The 19987-nt window shown below is 39.2% G+C and overlaps 1 protein-coding gene across 7 annotated transcripts in view; it reads left to right on the forward strand.

Moving 5' to 3' along the window:
• Positions 1-19911, forward strand: part of PHAF1 (phagosome assembly factor 1) — a 36480-nt gene extending 16569 nt beyond the window's left edge. For 2 of the 7 annotated variants that reach the window (XM_041458627.1, XM_041458626.1), the window contains 12 exons: positions 2081-2175; positions 4595-4692; positions 6288-6400; positions 8373-8506; positions 9118-9201; positions 9890-9972; positions 10658-10701; positions 12626-12669; positions 14055-14113; positions 15665-15737; positions 16179-16264; positions 16384-18223. In XM_041458627.1, the coding sequence (XP_041314561.1) occupies positions 2081-2175; positions 4595-4692; positions 6288-6400; positions 8373-8506; positions 9118-9201; positions 9890-9972; positions 10658-10701; positions 12626-12669; positions 14055-14113; positions 15665-15737; positions 16179-16264; positions 16384-16453 (983 nt within the window). In that variant the 3' untranslated portion in view covers positions 16454-18223. Of the gene's footprint in view, positions 1-2080; positions 2176-4594; positions 4693-6287; positions 6401-8372; positions 8507-9117; positions 9202-9889; positions 9973-10657; positions 10702-12625; positions 12670-14054; positions 14114-15664; positions 15738-16178; positions 18224-18902; positions 19086-19201 lie in introns of those variants that run through there. The other 5 variants (XR_005954412.1, XR_005954414.1, XR_005954413.1 and 2 more) reach the window with 5 other exon arrangements.
• The last annotated feature ends 76 nt before the right edge of the window (positions 19912-19987 follow it).

A 19987-nucleotide genomic window follows, 5' to 3' on the forward strand; every position in this document is an offset into this window, starting at 1 on the left:
TTTGCCAGTGGCTCTATTGAAACCACATCCTGTCCTGAGTCCTCATGGATGTGGCTTTGTGCCAAAGTGCCATTCAGCAAGGACCAGGGCTGTGGGGTTGAACTCAAGCCATAAGGTAGAAGGAAAAGTCCTCCTTCCCACCTACCACAGTGGCCTTGCAAGGATGGAGGGGGTTGCTGTGTTCTGGGTCTCTTAACTCTTGGACTTCACCTTCCCCTATGGTGCCAAAAAAGTCTTGTGCTTGATACCAGTAAGAATTGACTTTTGGATCTGCCTCTGCTTTTAGTAAAGCTGTGTCCATTTTGCAGCCTTGCTGGTGTTGGTGGTGTTGTCCTGTCAGCTCTACAGAAATATTTCCCAGCTGGTCACTCTCTGCTGCCTTCCTATCCCCCACCCAGAGTGCAGTAGTAAAGAAGCAGTCTTTTTGCTTCTATCAGCAATTTTGAATGGAATTTACAGGGTACCTGTATGATAAAAAAAATAATAAAATAATAATACAAAAAATCCTTACCTTGTTCAGTCATGTGGTTGTGATCTATGGTTTTGAGGGAGACATGAGAGAACTTCCCAAGAATAAAAAAATTCCTTACCCTTTAAACCTAAGCATCAACAAACATTGCAGGGGATGGGAACTGATGCAATTTGTATAATCAGATATCACACTTGGCATGACTAGGGGAAAAATAGTTCTCCAGCTGGCTGTGGGCTTTGGAAAAGATGTATCATAATTTATCACATGAGAGAGATTTGTATAATTTTCCTGCCGATCAAAACATTTCCCTCTCTCCACACGTTTTCCTTTCAGTGACAAACGTGGAAAAGACTCTTAGCCAGCACATTCTGTAGAAAAGGCAAATTGATAACTTTTGAAAGTTTAATGCTTATTGCTCAACTATTATTTTTCTATCCTGGGTGGCCTGGCATTGTCCAGATACCCTGTGATATGTCTTTCAAGTTGAACATTGGAAAGACGCTGTGGGAGGGAGGGAATAAACTATTTCTTTATATACATTTTCTCTCTATGCAATGTCATTTTAAATATAACATCGTAAGAAAAAAGGGAATATTGAGCCTTTGGTATTCCTTTGGTAAAGTGGAAGAAAGCAGCTTCTCTTTTAGAGGGTTTCTTTATTGTTTTAAGCCTCTGGTGTTTTCAAGCTGTCAGATCCTGTGTGTTACTAGAACACTCTGTTCCCCCAGTGGCTACTGGGCGCAGGTTGGAGTTTGGAAAATCAATCCTAAAACAGTTCCCAAGCTCTCAGTCTTCTGGGATTGTTTTTTAATCTTTCCACAGTCTCAGAAAACAACATGTCTTGTTAGAGTAAGTACTGGGACGACATTTATTGTTTTTGTAGTTGATGTTGTGCAATTGATTGCAATGAATCAGGACATCTCGTGATGTGGTGACAGCTGGAAGTCTGTGTGTGCTCTAATTTATTGGTGCTCTTTGTGGGAGCTGACTGGTTGGCTGCTGTTTCTGGTGATGCTATTTTTAATTATTGTAAGTGGCCCAGGACCTGTGTGTCTGAAGCATTTCCTCCTTGGGCCGTGTTAGTGTTACCCGGGAGTGCACGGAGCTGACTGGGACATGGGAGCTCCTCTGGGGAGGAGAGGTGGAACTGCAGGTCACAGGGTGAGCGCTCCTTTGAACTCCCCATGTGTGAAAGAGCAAATTAGCAGTGTTCTGTGCACATCTCTCTCAAAGACTTTCTGGTTAACACTGTACAATGCTTTACATAACAATGAACAGAACTGTTTTGTACCAATAGTGGCTATTTAAACTACTTTAGAGATATTAAGGTATAATTGATTGTGTCATGTTGTATAATTGTATTGTTAGGGATAGGTTAGTGCCTGCAGGCTTGCAGAGGCAACTGTAATGAATCTATGGTTTCTCTTATTGCTATATTTTTACTGCATGAAATTAAAAGCAAAGCTGTTATGGACCAATGTAATTGTGTTCCTCCTGCATTCTGAGATGTAACAAATTCATTGAGGTGATGAAGGTGCTGTTAGATATGAACTGGAGAATTCTTAGATTATTTTGGTAACTGTGTTTTTACCTTCTTTTCCCTTCTAGTGTACAACTCAGCTGAGCAACTCTTTCACCTCAATTTCAGAGGACTGTCGTTTTCTTTTCAGTTAGACTCCTGGACTGAAACCCCGAAGTACGAGGTCAGCAATCGTTCATAGTTAATGGATGCTCTTTTTGCCTCTATGGTACTTGCAAAGTATCACCTACATTGTGTCTTGCTGTCTTTTGCAAACAAAAGAAACCAGTAATTTGGAAGGAATTGAACTCCTCTGTGTTCTTATTAATGCTATGTAGCCATCTCAAAGTTAAAAATTTACTTCCTGTTGACAAAAGACGTGTGATTAGGGGTTTTGCTTACATCATGAACTGGGACTAGCAATTCTGTTGGTGAAAAGAGTCTTCTAAAAATATGAGTGCTGTCTATGCAAATACATAAATATTAAGCGATCTACTGGGAGGCTGTTCTTTTATCAGATATTTTGGAATCTTATTGAAGTGATTATGCAACTGAAGTAGGATAGACTTCATAAAATACATTTTCGTCTTAAGTGTCCTTCAGTATGAGTGCTTCTACCAAGCCAAATGAATGAGTTTTATTTGTAATGCCTGTTTGCATATTCACCAAATGTTTTTAGGAGTTACTGAATAATTAAATGCATTACTGCATTCTCTGAAATCTTTAGAAATTCCCGTCTAAAGTGGAAACAAGATTAGGTCCTCTGTGGTTCCCTTCTGTACTAATGAAAGTGTATGTGTAACTTGTTTTGTGTGAAGATGGAAATGCTCTCAGTTGTATAATCTGCCTTGACCAGTTAAAAAGCATTAAAATAAAGGAGCATATAAAGAGCCAAAACAAAGAAGAAATCAGCCAACATGATGACACATGTTCTTTGTCACAGCTTAGTACTTTAGTGGTTGTGGTTGACATGTCACAGGGGGTAACCAGGGGAAGTTATTGTTCAGCAGTAGTGAAGGTCAGTTGGGTTTCAGATTGGAAGGTGAATAGAAACCTAATAAGGCAAACAAAACGAGTGCCCCAACAAAGAGTTTCTTTTCATGCAAGAGTTCCCAGGGCATTGATGAATGAAATAGCCAAACTGCTGAGGAAGTAAATTGTTTCACCAAAGATTTGAAAAGATCATAAAATATCTCAAGTTGGAACCAACCTGTGAGACCCAACTCCTTGCTCCTTGCAGGACTACCTAAAAGGTGTTAAAATCAAACTGTTAGAACAGTGGAGAAAGTAATTTTGCATTCTCTAAGTGTCTCTTTCAGTTGTTCTTGTGAGGTTAGTAAAATGATCTTTGTGCAGAGTGTAATGCCAAAGTCTCCAAATGCCAAAGTTAGAAGTAGCATTGTTTTGAAAACAGAGTAGTATGAAACAGTCCACAAGGAAAACAAGCCTTTGTGGAAATTTTTAGAGAGGAGCATTAGAAAAGATTGCAGAGTGAAGTCAAATTTGAATCTGTCAAAATCTGTCAAGTTCAGGGAAGATTGTATAGCAATGCTAAGCTACTTAACAAAGCAGTGTTGTGTTCTGCTTATGGAAATGGAAAAACTATTAAGAGAACTTAGGAGTTTACTGTATAGCTGGAAACAAGCTGCAGGTGAGGAGAACATGAAAACTTTTGCTCACTTCAGTAATCTGAAGTCTGACTACTTTAAGAAGCAAAAGGTATTAATGTTCTAGGCAAATTCAGGATGAGAATTGAAATTGGGACATCTCTAGATTTGCTAAGTAGTGGAGGTTCCCTTCTTAATATTTACAGCAGTGAAAGTTATAGTTCTAGGTTAATTTTTTTCCTAAGAATTTTGTGTGTGTGTGTGCCTTAGAAGATGCCCTGCTGAAGTAGACCAGGTAATAGTTTGCATATTGTGCATCTTGTTTTTGTTGACTGCTTGTGACAAAGATAGGGTTTTTTCTGTCTGGTGACAGCAAAGTATGTTATTGGTCTTGAATGTCCTGTCACATTCAGAATTGAAAGAAATTCCTTCTTCTAGTGCAGTAAGAGTCAATCTGACTTCCTTAGCATGATTTCTATTTGATGAGAGCATTCAAATCCCTGTCAAAACAGTATGTGTAAGAATATTTAACGAATAAGTTTCTGTTCATCAGATAAGGCATCTTGGAAACCAGCAAAAATATTAAAAGGCAGAAATTAATGCAGTGGGAGACAAAAAGGGAAGTTTTCCTTTAAGACAGATGATTTCTTAGACCTTAAATACAGTGTATCAGTACAAATACTTGGAAATTGCTACCTGCCCATGATCAAACCAAGGAAAAACTTGAATTCTCAGTTCACGCAGTGGCTAATTTTCAGATTAATGGCATCTTTTGATGGATAAACATGCTGAGTGTTTCACCCCAGCTCAGGAATCCAGGAGTGGTGGAATAGAAACACCACCTAAAGATCGGGTTTTCTCTTATTTTGCCCTCTTGTCTTGTGATGGAGACTTGCTTGAATTGGTAAGCATATACAGCATCTCTAAAGCAATTTCTGACCTTAAGCTGAAGTGCCTGCTGTGTTGTGTAACAAGAGTGATTTTGTGTTTCCCCAGCCTAACTTTGCCCATGGTCTGGCCTCTCTGCAAATTCCGCATGGCGCAACTGTGAAGCGCATGTACATCTACAACGGAAACAGTCTGCAGGATACCAAGTATGTGCAGCTGCTCGTGCTCTTTCCATCATTTATTTAGTGCTTTGCTGTTCCTAAGTAGAATAGTATATTTTTTTAGTTCACTTTGGGTCTTCTATTAATTTGATAATGTGCAGAATGCCTTTAGGTACCAACCTCAGCCAGGTTTCTGTAGTAGGTGTTGTCCTCAGCCCTTATAATCAAATGTTGGTTTGATTTATGTTGCTGTAAAATGAGCTTGGTTCAGCTGTATTAGGCAAGTTCAATCGACCTGAAAATGAATTAAACCAGGGAACATTGTGAATTTAGTAACACATTTTTAGGCTATTCTTCCTCTAGATTTTGTTTGTGCTGATGACGTCTTCCTAAGCAAATCAAACTTAGTGGAGGCAGTCTGTAAGGTTGTAGGATATTGATAATATGTATGTCATGGCAGGGCCCTATCAAGGATCTTAAACTCTCTTGCTAAACAAAACTAATGAAATATGCCATATGCATAATCTGCCATATATTCAATGTATTTGCAGATACCTGACTGAGCTTATTATCTTAACGGCCAGGCTGCATGGGGCTTTGAGCAACCTGGCCTAGTAGAAGGAGTCTCTGCCCATGGCAGAGGGGCTGGAATTAGGTGTTCTTTAAGGTCCCTTCCAACCCAAATCATTCTAGGATTCTGAGATACCTAATCTTAGAAATACCCAAATTAATAAGATGGTAATTTTGCAGAGACAGTTGAGTTTTAAGGCCAGGAGATAAACACATCCTTGGATTACTGCTCAGAAGGGAGGGAGCTTAGTTTATGCAGACATTGTCTCCTAATTAGAAATAAGTGCACTTGAGAAAAGTGCTGTTGTCTGTGCCCATCTGTGACATGGTGAGCTTTAGTGAAAGCAGTGATTGTTGCATGGAGCTCTGTTTTGTGTGTGAGAGAGAGCTCAAAGCCCAACTTTTAGCTTGTCATTCACCCAAAGAAGGAACGTAAGAACAGGGAATTTTAGGGACCATATACAGGCTGATACACAGAAAATAGGCCTTTCCATTAAAAATATCTTACTTGGGATTGTGATTATTTTCTAAAATAATATTGGTGTTGAATTAAATTGAGAACTTCCCCAGTAAAGCAGCATAGTTGTCTTTGGTGTACCTGCACAAACTGATTTCATGTTCTGGGCTATGAAGTAGCTTCCCAAGAGCAGTGAGAGCATCACAGAGAAAGCTCTTCTGCTGCATTTGGGTGATACACCTAGTTCAAGGATTTAGTTAGCTCTAAAATCTCCTCAACTTCATTTTCCCTGATAGAAATCTGAGCTGACATTTCCTCATAGGTGATATCCAAAGGCTAAGTTTTTATTGTTCCTTAATTCCTGGAGTCTTTGAAACTTGCTGGTTTCTTCATTAACAGTAAAGATCTTGCATTTGAGTGCTTTCTTGTTCCTCTTCCTTTTCCCCCATACTTTCTGATCCTTCTGTTTAATTCAACTTTCAATCTTCAGTCTCAGTTACGTGCAGCTTTGTCAAAATTAACGTGCTCTGTTCCAGTGAACTGGTACCAGCTTGTTACAGGAAAATTTGAAGGTGAGGCAAATCCTGTGCACATTTTTTTGGATTGGTTTCAGGGCTCCCTTGATGCCTCTCAGCTGTTTCCTTGGGAATGTGTATGCTGAGAACGTCGATGTTCTGCGAGATGGAACTGGACCCTCAGGTTTACGGCTTCGCCTGCTCACTGCAGGTATTGGAGGCACTCAGAACATTGCACTGGTTGTTCCCCTCAGGGAAAGAAGGGTAAACCTGTCTAAATTAAGCACAGGTTATTTGTGATGATTTAGTAAGTGATTGCAAAGTGTTCTATCTACCTTATTTTGAATTGTTGGAAACACAACCCAGTTAAATCCTTTTGAAGGTGAGTCTGCCCAATGCTGCATTTTCCTAACCCTGGAGAAATTACTGGGAACTGGAGCCCTCACATGTTCCAAGTCCTTAGAATATGTTTGCAGAAATGGAATTTGTCTCCAGATGTGGAAGAAAACAGATCACTGTTCTCAGTACATCACTAAAAAAATCCCATGACAAACCAAGAAACCTTGTGTTTGTGTGCATTTTCTGACATTCCAGGGAGCTGTATGGTGTTGATATTTTTGTGATTAAATCTGGAAGGCTTTAAAAATGCTAGCAAGTGACTACATTAGTGCTGGAGCATTAAACTGCACTTCCCATTCTGTTCTGTTTTCATTACTGTAGGATACCGTGGTGAAAGTGAAGAGAGGCTGATGAGTCTCTATTTTTTATGTGCTTTCAGGGATGGGAGGGTACTTAGAAATTAGGGCAAGATGTAACAGCTGCAAAGGAGTCTTGTTCAGTTACAATAACTAGACACTTGACAATGTTAAGAAAAACAATTTTTAACAATTTTCATTAGGAGGCTCAGTTTTTCACCTGTCCTGATTGCTAGCTCTGTGTATATTGAGGAAACATTTGGAATACACTCACAATATGCAAAAGTTGAAAAAAGAAAAATGAAGAATAAAAATAGAGCAGATATTTTCAACCTACTTTGCTTCTCTTATTACACAGGAATATAATGTAGAACTGTCTAGTGCAGAGTACCTACAGCCTCACGTACTGGGGAAGGAGTTAGCTATAGCATCATAATTTTGTAAATGATTTTGAGAAACTGGACACTTCGAGTGTCAAGTTTTGTTAAAAATGTGTGCATGCCGTTTAAAGGCAGCATCAATGAGGAAAATAATTATTAAAATATCATTGATGTTCAGACAAACTTGCAGAGAGGCAATCTGGACTTGTGCTGTTCTTAACTTGCAAAGTTTCTAGAAACTCTTGTAAAACATATTACACACCTGTTCTTGCTCAAGTTTTTCTGCCTATGTATTAATTTGAAATTACTGTTGCTTAAGAAATCAAGGATGACTGAATTGGATTTTTCTGATTTATTTTAGCAGGTAACTAGCTACATAAATAATGCATAGTGAGGAAAGCTAAGTGTGTGTTTAGAGCACATCCTGTGTTTTGCAGTAACTGCTGCACATGTGTACTGGCATTCTTGTAAATGTTAGATGCTGCATTCCTGAAAGCAAGCGGGCTCACAAACTGCAACATCTTTCCATTTCCTAACGTCTGGTAACGTTTGTCAGCAATTCATCTGTGTAATGGCTATTCAATAAGATCTGCTTTAATGTTGTTTGCACAGGGATGTACTTGCTATTGATTTAGTAAGTTATGGGAATCTTGAGTAAAGAATGTGTGTTTTGTGATACAGTTAATGTGGATGAGGGATTTCACTTCATGCGCTTGATGTTTTTAGCTGGAGATAAATCTCTAGCTGCTAAAGTAGAATATTCTAGGGATAGAAATAATTCCTGGTATTTACTGCTAATAGCCAGCTGATCAAATTGAGATGGGCTGGAAAGCCAAGTCATGTCCATGTGAATGGCAAGGAAGTGAAGGTATATGACTGAAATTGGAGGTGGAAATGGGGAACCATGCAACAACCAGCACATGCACCGCTCTGATAAGAAATGTTTACACTTGCAAAGTAAATGGTTAAATTTAGTTTGGCACTGTTGTCTGAGGAATGCAGCTGTTTGGTTTGTGATAAATAGAGGAATGCTAACCTTTTGGTGTTGATTTATTGATGTGTTCTGTGATCAGGAAGGATGCATGTAGAGTTGTTTTCCATTCCTCAGGCTGTGGCCCAGGTGTTTTAGCCGATGCCAAGATGCGGGTATTTGAGCGCTGTGTGTACTTCGGTGATTCCTGCCAGGATGTGCTCAGCACCTTGGGCTCTCCACACAAAGTCTTCTACAAGTCTGAAGACAAGGTGAGGGAATTCATTCAGGCACAGACTTTGTTCATTGGTATCTCAGTCTCATCATAGTGCTTGTGTTTGGAAAGGTCAGTGAAGGTGAACTGCCATGTAGCACAAATTACAGGTGCTCAGCATATTACTTGGCATAATAGACCAGGCTGAACCATTATGTAATAGGTTTTAAGAAGCTTTTAAAAAATCTAAATTGATGCACATCTATTTAAATTTATTTTAAAAATCAAATTGTGTAATGTTAATTGGTTTAAGAATTGTTACAAATGGGAGTGCTTTTGTATACCAAATGTGCCTTAGCAAGTGTGTGCTGCCAATTTTTTTTTCACTTATAGTGTATGTAAAATAACCTCAGCATATACTTTGATCTTTTCCTAATGTTTTTACACAGCATAATGTCAGTAAACATTTTAATTACGATAACTGAAAAAGCTGATGTGTCACTGTGCTGCTGCAAGAAGGTGATAATCCTGTCATGAAGCACAGTATCTTCCTTAGTTGAACAAAGGTTTCAAATGAGTTTATAGCAATTTGTTTGAATGTAGAGTTGTTATTAAAAGCATTCATCTTTAAGCATTATTGAATGCATCTGAAACGTGTATTTCTTGCAGATGAAAATCCATTCGCCCTCGCCCCATAAGCAAGTCCCATCAAAGTGCAATGACTACTTCTTCAATTATTTCACACTTGGAGTGGTGAGTGGAAAGCTTCCCTGAACAACAATTCATGTAAAATTCTGATTTAGTTACGCAGCAATCCTTTCAGGAGGCTAAAGGCTGTGGGAAATGAGAGGCTGCAAAACTCTTGACTGCTGCCTTAGGAATCTCTGAATATGAAAAGTTACACTTTACTTTAACACTTGCAAATTTAATCAACAGCATTGTATCTCCACATGGAGGGCTCTTTGCACTTTGGCAGCCTCTTAGGTTTTCTCCTTTTTCTGTAGTACCTGCTGCATAGGTAACTAGTTCTTGTTCCTGAGATCCATTCCCCTGTCCCACAGAACTGAGGCAAGTGTGCCATAGCATCAGTTGTGAAAGCTTGCTGAGCTGTGGGGTGTAGTTAAATCTTCATGTTCTTCTTGCAGCTGTTTTGCTTTAGTTTACATTACTATAAATAATATGCAGAAAAACAGGACCTCCTTAGAAAACTTGCCAACATTAGCAAATGAAGCTGCAGTTGTGATTGAGTGCTGGAGGAAATGTGTTATTTGAATTTACAAATAGTCTTATTTTCAAATACTACTTTTCATAATTGGATTCAGTTTCAGTGAGATAAATGTATGTCACTCTATACAGGGGCTATTTTAAGTAATTGCAAGTTAGTTTAGGGAACACCACCTTCTTACCCAAATTGCTTCATCTTGTTTTTTGTCTTCAACAGGATATTCTCTTTGATGCAAACACTCACAAAGTGAAGAAATTTGTCCTGCATACAAATTATCCTGGTCATTACAACTTTAACATGTGAGTGTACAGAACTCATCTATTAAAGACTGCATTAAAACAACTGAAATCTTATGTTCTCTTTATAGAATTACAGTATTTTCTTGTAAGTCTCTTTTGTGTATCTAGTAACCTGAGGAGGTTGCAGACATCATTAGTAACATTTTTTAATAGTATTTTCTTTTTACTTTTAAATGCCTTCATATATACTGGCAAGTATGTCTTAAATGTCTTACCATTTTCTGGTAGCTTCATTGCTGTTTTCTTCCTAATGTGATTTCAGTTAGTGATTAAAAAATCTCATGCTTCTGAACATGTTTTCAATACTTTCTAAATGTAAACTCTTTAGAGGAGGAGTATCAGTTAGTGGTTGGATGTCTGATTAAAGCAGTTAGTGACAGAAAAATCTGCAGTGGTGTTTCATAGCTAAATATTTCTCTATCCACTCTGTGTAACAAAAGAGTAATTGGTGCTGAAGGACTTCTTGTGTCCTCTAAAGAATTGTATTAGGACATTCCTAGGCTGCTGCCTTTTTTGATGTTGAAAATCTAACTGAGAACTTAATCTGCTATCGTAGAGTCTCACTTTCATTTTATCCTTTCTATGACTTTTCATGAAAGGGATTATTAAGAGCTGTAAGTGTGTGGCTGTGCAGTTTATCTTGGCTTCTCTGTTCTCTAATAGCTTTACGATTTGCACTTTCTAGTTACCATCGCTGTGAATTCAAGATTCCACTCGTCATTAAGAGAGGTGAGCATTTCCCTGCTGTCCTGCTGCAGGGGGCACAGAATGCTCCAAGGGGAGCTTGGATCAGTTCTTGGCTCTGTCCTTCGTTATCAGAGGGTGCTAATAGTGACAGCCATTGAGACAGGAGAAGCTTTGGGATTAGTTTCTATTTAAGTGGAAGAGACACTTCAGGGCAAGGTAGCAGTTCTCTGATTTTACTTACACTACCTCTTCACTTATTTGGATCATGCAAGTATTTGGCTGCAACATCAAAATATCCTGTAATGCTGCTGCTCTGCTAAAATAAATTACCTTGTACCTGGCGGCTCAAAATCTGTAAGGCAGTGTTAGTCTGAGCTCATCTGTCCAGTCCACTGGTATTTAATATAATCTGGTTTATCTGAGAATGAAAATAAACATCCAGATATGTTGGCTCTATGTGCTACAGACAAAGTATGTCTGTTTGTGTTCACCTGAAAATCTCTATTTGAAAAAAGAAATCTATAATCAGTAGTGCTGGTTTGACAAGGTACTAAGATATTCTCAGCTCTGTGCAGTAACTAATCTCAGCAAAGTAGGGGAAGCCTGTCTGAAGATGGCAGTGATTGGAGTAGACTTCTTCAACATAAGAAAAAATGCGTACTGTGGAGGTATTTGGATTATCCAGGGAATGCCAGATGCTGCCTAGGTTTTGGCCAGGGATGTTTTCCTCATTCTGATTGGTATTTACTGCAAGCACTTTGCTTGCTGTGTGAAGTGCAATCCTCCTGTGGCTGTCACAGCAGTTTGAGCATATGGAGGATTAAAGACCTGGAAAAACAATGTTTGTGTGTACAGGCTTACATGAAAGTTGATTTGTACTTCAGCCAAGAGAATGAGCATGAAAATCCTCACTTCTAAAATTATTTTCCCTTAGGTTATTGTACTTCAAATCATTAATTTGTGGTTAATTTTATTTACTTCAAGTAGCATCATGAATTTTTTCTTAATGTGTCGGGTTTTTTATTTATTTGGCATTTCTAACCAGCTTTTCTGGCCTCTAGCTTATGCCCAGGACATGCAACAAGTTGTGAACAGATGTTATAACAGTTTTGAAGAGCCCATCTTCTTCCCTCTGGTGGCAGAGCCTGATGCAGTTTTATTAGTTCCCTTTTGTACTTCCAAGTTGAGATGATAAATTGAGAGCCAGAGTTCAAGTTGCACAGACACTGAGCTCTCAGCACAAAGAGCACATGTTTAGAGAGGGAAAAATATAGAGGAGCAAATGGTCTTTAACTTGACTGAACGCTCTGTTTGACATGTTTAGTGTCTAGGTCCATTCCCACTGCTTTGGGAACATGCTTTCAGTATTTAGGAGTACCCAAATATATGTATGTAAGATATATGTGACAGTACTTGAAACCACCAGCAAACAGTTTCTGTTTAAAGGTTGTAATTGTAAATGCAATGCTGTCCTTTTATTTTTTAATAGGTAGGCTGTGATTCCCAAGCTCTCTGCCATCTTTATTTTGGAAGAGGGATGTTTTAACTGATTTCAGGCCTGCCAGCTCCTGAGTCCCCAGATGTCACTTTTAGCCAGCTTTCCTTCCAAGTGCAGTGCAGTGTTTTGGCATTAATGAGTGGCACATCGTGTTACCTCCTGGAGTGGCTGTGCTGGGTCTGTTAGCTTAGTGCATAGAGATGGAGTTTCTTCTACAGTGGTGTTCTTCCATCTAAGATTCAAGCTTAAGCTTTTATAGTCTTAAAGTTGGGACATGCTGTAAATAGGGAGGTTTGCTTTATCACCTTAACTGACAACTCTAATTGCTAGTGAATGCTGATAAGTTTGTATATGACCTGATCTAATGCTCCTGTGTCTCTTGCTATCTGAATTAACATGCCAAAATAAAGGATTTTGTAGGGAACTGTTCAAGGTTAAGCTATAAAAGCTTTTCTGTTTGTTTCATAGATAGTGCTGATTCACAGACAGAAACATGTACAACATACAGCAAGGTAAGCCTGCGCAGAACTGAGTGGTTTCCTGATTTTCTTACCATCTGATGATTTCATGCCAACTTTACAACACACTTCAAAGAAATTACAGCAGTGGTATCATGCTGTTTTAAAGTGGAATAGTAGAAGGCCTAAAGTTAGTGTGTATCTTGTGTTTTAAATATTTTGGGGTGTTAAAAGATTTAATTAATTTGTAATAGCATTCCTCAAGTAAACTAAATTACTACATTATGGCATAGCTTGCATTTTAACACAGCTGCAGGTAGAAATAATGAAATAAGTGGTAGGGGAAAACAACAGCAGTGGTGGCTGAATGCTAGCTGGAGACATGTTCCTAAACAAAATTCTCACGGAGCTGTTGTACCAAGCAGAGCTCTTGAAGACATGGACTATTGAACATGTCCATGGATTGGACGTGGAATGGGAGAGTCCAGTGCCCTTCCACTTTCTTCTGAAGGGCACCAGTAATGGGATGTTTCTTAGGTAGCAGCCTTTCAGAAATGTCACTGCCAGTGTGACATCTCCTGATGACAGCAGGCTCCTTGAAGCCTCCACAGCCTTACCACCTAAATGAACTTCCCAGCTGAGCAGCTGCTGCTGCGTGTTTGACAGCTGCATTAAGTTGAAAAACTTCTCAAAAACTGTTCATCAGTGTCTCTGCAGTCAACATTCAGCCACAGTCACTGCTGCTCTCTTGGTTCCTGGGGTGCCAAATGAAGGCTTTCCTTGGTGAATTTTGGGTCCCATACTGGGAAGAAAAATTGGAGTCAGCAATCTGGAAGATGCCATTCTATGCTTTTTTATTTGAATTAACTTACTCCCTTCAGTGCTTTGACTTACTTCAGTTTTGTGTGTGAAACTGCAGCTTCTTGGGGTCTGGTTCAAGTGAGGAAAACTGTTGGACACTTCCCAATCATTAAATAGTGCAGCTTTCCTCTTCTCCAATATTGTTGCTTAAATCAAGGAAAGACTTGGGGGAGAGGTAGCATTGGGGCTATTTTTCCTCTCTGCAAAGGTATGTAAGAGGATATTTTGTTGAAGTTTCCCACAGCTGCTGTGCTCTCTGAGGTGCCCCTAACATGCCACACGACTTTCCAGCAACATTTCATCCATAAGATTAATAGAAATTTTTATATTAATAATTCTAATTCCAAACTATTTTTAGACAAAAATTAGAGTATACCTTAAGAGAATTTACTAGCCCTAGCAATGGATAGTTCCATTACTGAGTATGGCTCCAGTCACAAAATACTTCTGTAAATACAACCACAGGTTTATTCAACAAATAGGTTTGTCACAAACACATGTGCATGGCACTTTTCCTAGATAAAAAGAACAGTTTTCTTGTGCCTCATTTTAATACAAATTCATTGATGTATTTACAGTGGGACAGTATTCAGGATCTACTGGGGCACCCTGTAGAGAAGCCAGTGGTACTTCACAGGTAAAAATCTCTTTATTTTGCTTGGCAAGGATGGGGTTGACAACAGAGGATGAGGAAGAGTGTTTATGGCACTGGTTACTTCTGTACTGCTTTGCTGGTTAAAGTTTCAGGGGTTTTTTGGCCACTAACAAGATGAGATAGCTGCTCTCAGAGGAAATAAACAGACATGCTGAGTGAAAGCATCTCCAAAATTCCTTGAAATGCAAAATCCAGAGAAGATCTCAGAGTGAACAGTGCATTAAAAAGTCTTTTTCTTTATGAGTAATAAATAGAGTTTTTATACTTTCTGTAAAGTATTTCAGTAGCATGACATTATATAGCACAGTATATATGCATATGATAACATATACAACAGCAATCTGTCTGAAACAGATTGTTTTTTATGAACATATGTGATTCTACAGTTCCTCTAGGCTGACTGAACATAGAATAGCCCTTAAATTTCCTGTGTTTCTGCAGGCATTGAGGTGGCTACTGGGTTAAACAGCATTATCTGTTTGCAGAGTTATCATTTTATGATGTGAAACCATGATTTATTTTTATCTCAGTGCAAGTGTAAGTGATGGGTACTGTGCAAATACCACAGCAATTTCAGATAAATTAATGTATTTTTATCAGACTTTCACATGATTTTGACTTTGAATTTTTTCTTTTCCCCCCCCTTAATCACTGTGCCCTTTGTTCCCCTTTACTCCTCTGTTATGCCAGTGAGATGATTAGAGCAGAAGCCATGTGAATGAAGTAAAGCTAAGGTGAAATAGTGATGACATAGAGCCCTTCTATTTCTTCCATCTGTGTTGTAGAGAGTAGTTCAACCAGAGAGCGCTTTACTGAGCACATCTCAAATGGCTCAGGCATGCAATTTGAAAAACTGACCAGTTTACAAGAAAGGACAAAAGGTAAATATTCATTAGGGGTTTTTTTGGCTGTAATCTCAAATTCATTGCAGTCAACAGAAATTGTCAATGTACAATCCAGAAATACCTGGAAGAAAGTGGTACATGGATCTTGAAAAATACTGTTTAATAAAACTTGGATTATTCTATTTCAGCATCATATAGGTTAATCCTCTTAACATGCTAAATCTAGTTGATTAATAGACAGTATATAGTAAATATAAATAATAGACTATATCTAGTAAATACGTATGGTAGAGGTTGAGACACAAAGGAAAGGATCTTGCACAAAAATAATGTTTAGCTAACGTGGTGCTTCTCTCTTTCTGTGTATCTGGGGGTTTTTTAGGGTTCTTTCTGTTCAAGTTAAGTGCAGGAGAGGTTTCCTGTAGAGGTCACTAGTGGCTTTTTTTTTTCTTTTTTTTTTACTTTATCCCCAAGTGTTATTAATAGCTCTGTAATATCAAACAGAGTTTCCTTTGGCTCACTTGGAGTCTAGCAATGGTGTTGCGTAATGCAGAGCTACTTTCTTTGGATGAAAGCCATGATAAAGATGCTGTAATTCACCTTATGTTGCTGAGTAGTTATTCCTCCTTAAGATGTTCCTGATCCTCACATATGCATTCTAAAATTTTTTCCCCTCTTTTCTGTTCAGGTCATCATCTCCAAACAACACTAACCCATTTGGGTCAACCTTTTGCTTTGGACTGCAGCGAATGATCTTTGAGGTTAGGAAAAAACCCTTTTATTTTTGTCTGGGCATGGGAAGATGAGTTTGCTATTACTATGAGTGGCTTTTCTTCCTATTGCAATAGAAGCCAGTGCTTGGGAGTGGTATAATTTTAGGGCCTGTTGGCAGAAAGAGGGAATTTGCAACCTCTTCTCTGAGGTTGTACATTGGCATGTTAAAGCTGAAACTTCAAGTTTGTCACCTGGAACTTGTGCTAGCAGGAGGCACGTTCACATGGCTGGTTGGAGCAGATGGTGTTGTGTCATGGAAATCTAAGAGACTGTTTTTAGGAACTAGCCAAGAGCTTGTTGCTGTCATTTGCTTTTGGGATTTCTTTCTTCAGACAGATCCCTTCTGTATTCACCATTCTGATACTTCTGATTTTCTGTTTATTGTCGCACTTCATTTAATTTCCCTTTTCCCTGCTGTGCTTTTGCAGGTGATGCAGAATAATCACATAGCTTCTGTTACTCTGTATGGCCCCACACGGCCCAGCAGCCAGTTGAGAACGTCGGACCTTCCCCAGTGAGCATCCCCTGCAAAGTCAGCTAATCTCAATGCTACAGAATTAGTACAGCGTGCCTTGATTTGCTGCCACTTATAATATGGAAAGCACGTTATGATTTTATTTTTTTTTCAATAAGCCTTTCCACCCTGGAGAGGTGTGGAGAGGAAATTCTCTCAACCCTTCATCATGGGGCATGGAACTGTTGATGGAGGAAAGCAGCTTAGGTGCCTGTGCCGTCATTTATTCCTCTCCGTTGCCCTCATCCTATGCAGCACAGACGTGAAGAGACTGTCCCTCCTTCTCAGCTGGCAGAAGGGGGAAATGGAAGAGGGGCACGTAATGACTGCAAGAATTAGAAGCACAAACTTTCTGAGCCTTGGAGCATCTGGAAGCAGGTATTGATTTTAGTCTGTTTGTGTTACTGTATTGATGTGGTGGTCACATTTTAAGAAAACGTGTGTGTATATATATATAGATCTAAACACCTCGGTATTTCTGTGGCTTAGGACATTGTACCAAGTGTGACAAGGATGTATATATGTCCATGATTTCAGGCACCACATCTTCGTGTAACTTTAAACCAAGCAAGTAGCATGTGCATAATACTTGGTTGTAACATTTGCACTACATACACTTTAATTACTTGATAAACGTTTATCTTCACTGAGGAGCATCTGTGTACTGGGTGTGAGTGGGGTGTGGTGGTTATTTAATGTACACTGCGCATAAAGCTTATTTATACAGTGGATCAGATTTATCCACCTTCCTGCACTAATATGTACTTGATATGCTGATACAATTTTTTCTGTCATGGCTGGTTTACTAATTTTTTTCATATGCAATTTCAAAAGAAAAAAAAAATCTGGAAGGGGTTATTTCTATGATTGAATTATGTTTTAATGAAAAGATTTGATACAATTTTTCATACTAGTGAAAAATTTAACGAAGAAATAATGTTGCCTCATTTGCCTCTGTTCCAAAATCCTATATTCCTACTCTATTTCTTCAGAGAAAGAAAAGCTGTATATAATGGTGTATCAGAAAGAAATTCTGGAATTCCGCCATCACCAAGATAACCTTTTCTGTAACTTTTGATGTATGATTTTAATTTATGCCAAAGGTTTAGCCAAAGACATGCTGGTTGTAGTTTCACCATTTCTGTACATACATGCTAACTGCACACCCCACCCCAGCAGACAGGATATAGGCTTCTTTCTAGTTGGGAGATGCTGCTCGCGACATTTTATCCCAGGAGGATACTTTAGGTTTCTAGTTCTCTTACCAGTCTTATTTGGGAGAAATAGGTGGTCTGTCTTTGAAATAATGAACCCTTTTTAAAAATGGACAAGAGAAATGTATAATTTTATCCCATTTTTAATATTTTGGTGTCGCAACTTGTGATACATAGATGACAATTTTGTGAGTTTTACTATGTGTGTACAGATTTTTGTAAATATGACATTTTTGTAATTTTAACTCCATGTACAGTGTAATCCTGTATAGTTTATCAATGAATGAGAGATAGGAAATCGAATGTTAACTGAAGTTTGGGATCCTGGACCAGTAGCAGGGATAAATGTGTGTGTGTGTGTGAGACGTTCTTTGCCATTTAGTCTTCCTCTATACTGTGATACTCTAAACTGTTTTGCTAAAACAAACAAAAAAGCCCCATGGAGAATCTAATGGATAAGGAAAAAGTTACTGTTTACCTTTATCCCTAGGTGTCACTCCTGTTGAATCCCTGTTCAATCTGTGCTGTCTCCTGTGATCGTTGCTTGCTAAGAAAATTCTATGCCTCAATCTTCCTTTTTGTTTCCTCTCTAATTTTAATTTCATTTTACATAGCCCTTCTGTAAATTAAATGGAATAATAATGAGCATGTACACTGAAAGAAAAATAAAAAGAGACTCTCAGTTACTGTTTTTGTGTTAAATACAGTTGCTGGGTGTTTTTGTAATAAAATCATGGATGTTCTTGCTTTTTGTTTTCTTACCAATTCTTTTTTTTTTAACTGGTTTTCAACCATTGTATTAGAAGTACCTGACTAGAGTTTAGTGACTTTATAGCCAGTTCAGTAAGTTCTCCAAAGAAACAGTAACGAGCATAACTTGAAAGATACATTAAAGCATTTTGTAAGGTTTTGCCCTGAAGCGGAGAAGTCTTAAACTGTGGTCGATAGCACCGTGGGCTGTGCATTGTGTTCAGAAATGAGATTGTTATGCTCCTGTGGGCCCTTGGGGATGATGGAAATCAATTGAGCTTCAAAGAGGGGGAATATTGCACAGCAGAAGGGAGGAAATGCCTGCAGTGAAAGCTGCAAATGTGAATTCTCCTGCTGCCTTCTTGTGCCCCAAGGGACTTGACAGAAAAGCTTTGGGAGTCTCCCTGCCCTGAAGCAGCTCCAAGGTTAATGCAGGGCACAAGGAAGGGGACTCCTGCACTGGCAGTGTGGGCAGGCAGAGCCCTCAGCCTCCTGCAGCCTCCCTCAGTGCTGCAGTGCAGGCTGACCCTGCCTGCTGCTTGGCTCACAGGGCTCTCACAGAGTTCTGTGGTCTCTCACCTGAGATGCTGTGTGTGCTGATTCTTGTTACTAAAATGTGACAGCAATCCTGATGCTAACTTCAACTAATTTTAATCCATCCTTTTCTAATAAAGGCTCCGGATAAGCTGCAAGAGGAGATAAATCCTTGATGGGATGATTTGAGTAATGGCTATGCAGATGCCACCAGTATCCTGCTCTCAAGCATGTTGAGTTGAAGTTCTTCAGAAGAGTGAGGTCAGGCCTGCTGCTGTAGCATGAACCCTGACACTTAGCACAGGAGCAGCAGCTAACCTATGGTATTTAATAACTACAGTGGCTTCCAGCTTTACTTGTAATGCTCTGGTGAGACCTAGTGACTAAAATAGTATTGGTAATTAACAGTTCTCTCTTAAAAACCCATATACTTCTCTAGGTCAGCCTCCTGATAGTGAAGAATTCTCTGCACAGATTAAAGGCGATTTTGCATCTTGGCTGTTGCTGCTGGGCTGAGCTCAAAGCATTTGACTTTTGGGAGAGGCAGGTCTGAAGAAGCACCAGCAGAGAGAATGTGGAGCTGCTTTTATGGATTTCCTCACCCACCCTTTGTGAATGCAGCTGTTCACAACTCTCTTGTCTGAGATGTTTTGATTTGTTTGTTCCTTTTTGGACTAAGCTAAGCCAAGCTGTTCCTGAGCTGATGCATTAGAGAAGCATTGTGGAGCATTTAAGGACTTGCTGGCATGAGAAGGTGAGGAATGGGTAGAGGGGACTGATGGTGGGTTTGAATCAGAAAGAGGAGGAGTAGAGGAGCTCTGGGGGACAAGGCAAGGATGGCAGTGTGGCAGGAAGGGAGGTTGGATGAGGCAGTTCATCTGAACCAAGAGCTCTTCTAGGCAAAGGCTGCTCAGGGGCAAGCAAGGGGCCAGCTCTGCCTCCCCCTCCCGAAGGAACTGAGAAATTTGGGCTGCTTCAGATCCCACTTTGCCAGATGGCCTTGTTCCTTGTGATAATCCTGTGTGGTTTGATACACATCCTGCATGTTGGCAACATGTGCATTGGTCCACCATTTTGGATTCATGTGATAAAACTGTTTGATATAAAGTTAAGTACAATTGCATTTTTAATAAAACATGTAGTGTATTTCTCCCCTTCTGATGTGTGCTGTTTTCCATTTGAAAGAGGTGACGAGTTTGTGTGTGTCTGCTTAACTTGAATATTG

The sequence above is a fragment of the Pyrgilauda ruficollis genome, unplaced genomic scaffold (genome assembly GCF_017590135.1).
Source record: "Pyrgilauda ruficollis isolate IOZ18807 unplaced genomic scaffold, ASM1759013v1 scaffold13, whole genome shotgun sequence".
Classification (NCBI taxonomy): Eukaryota; Metazoa; Chordata; class Aves; order Passeriformes; family Passeridae; genus Pyrgilauda; species Pyrgilauda ruficollis.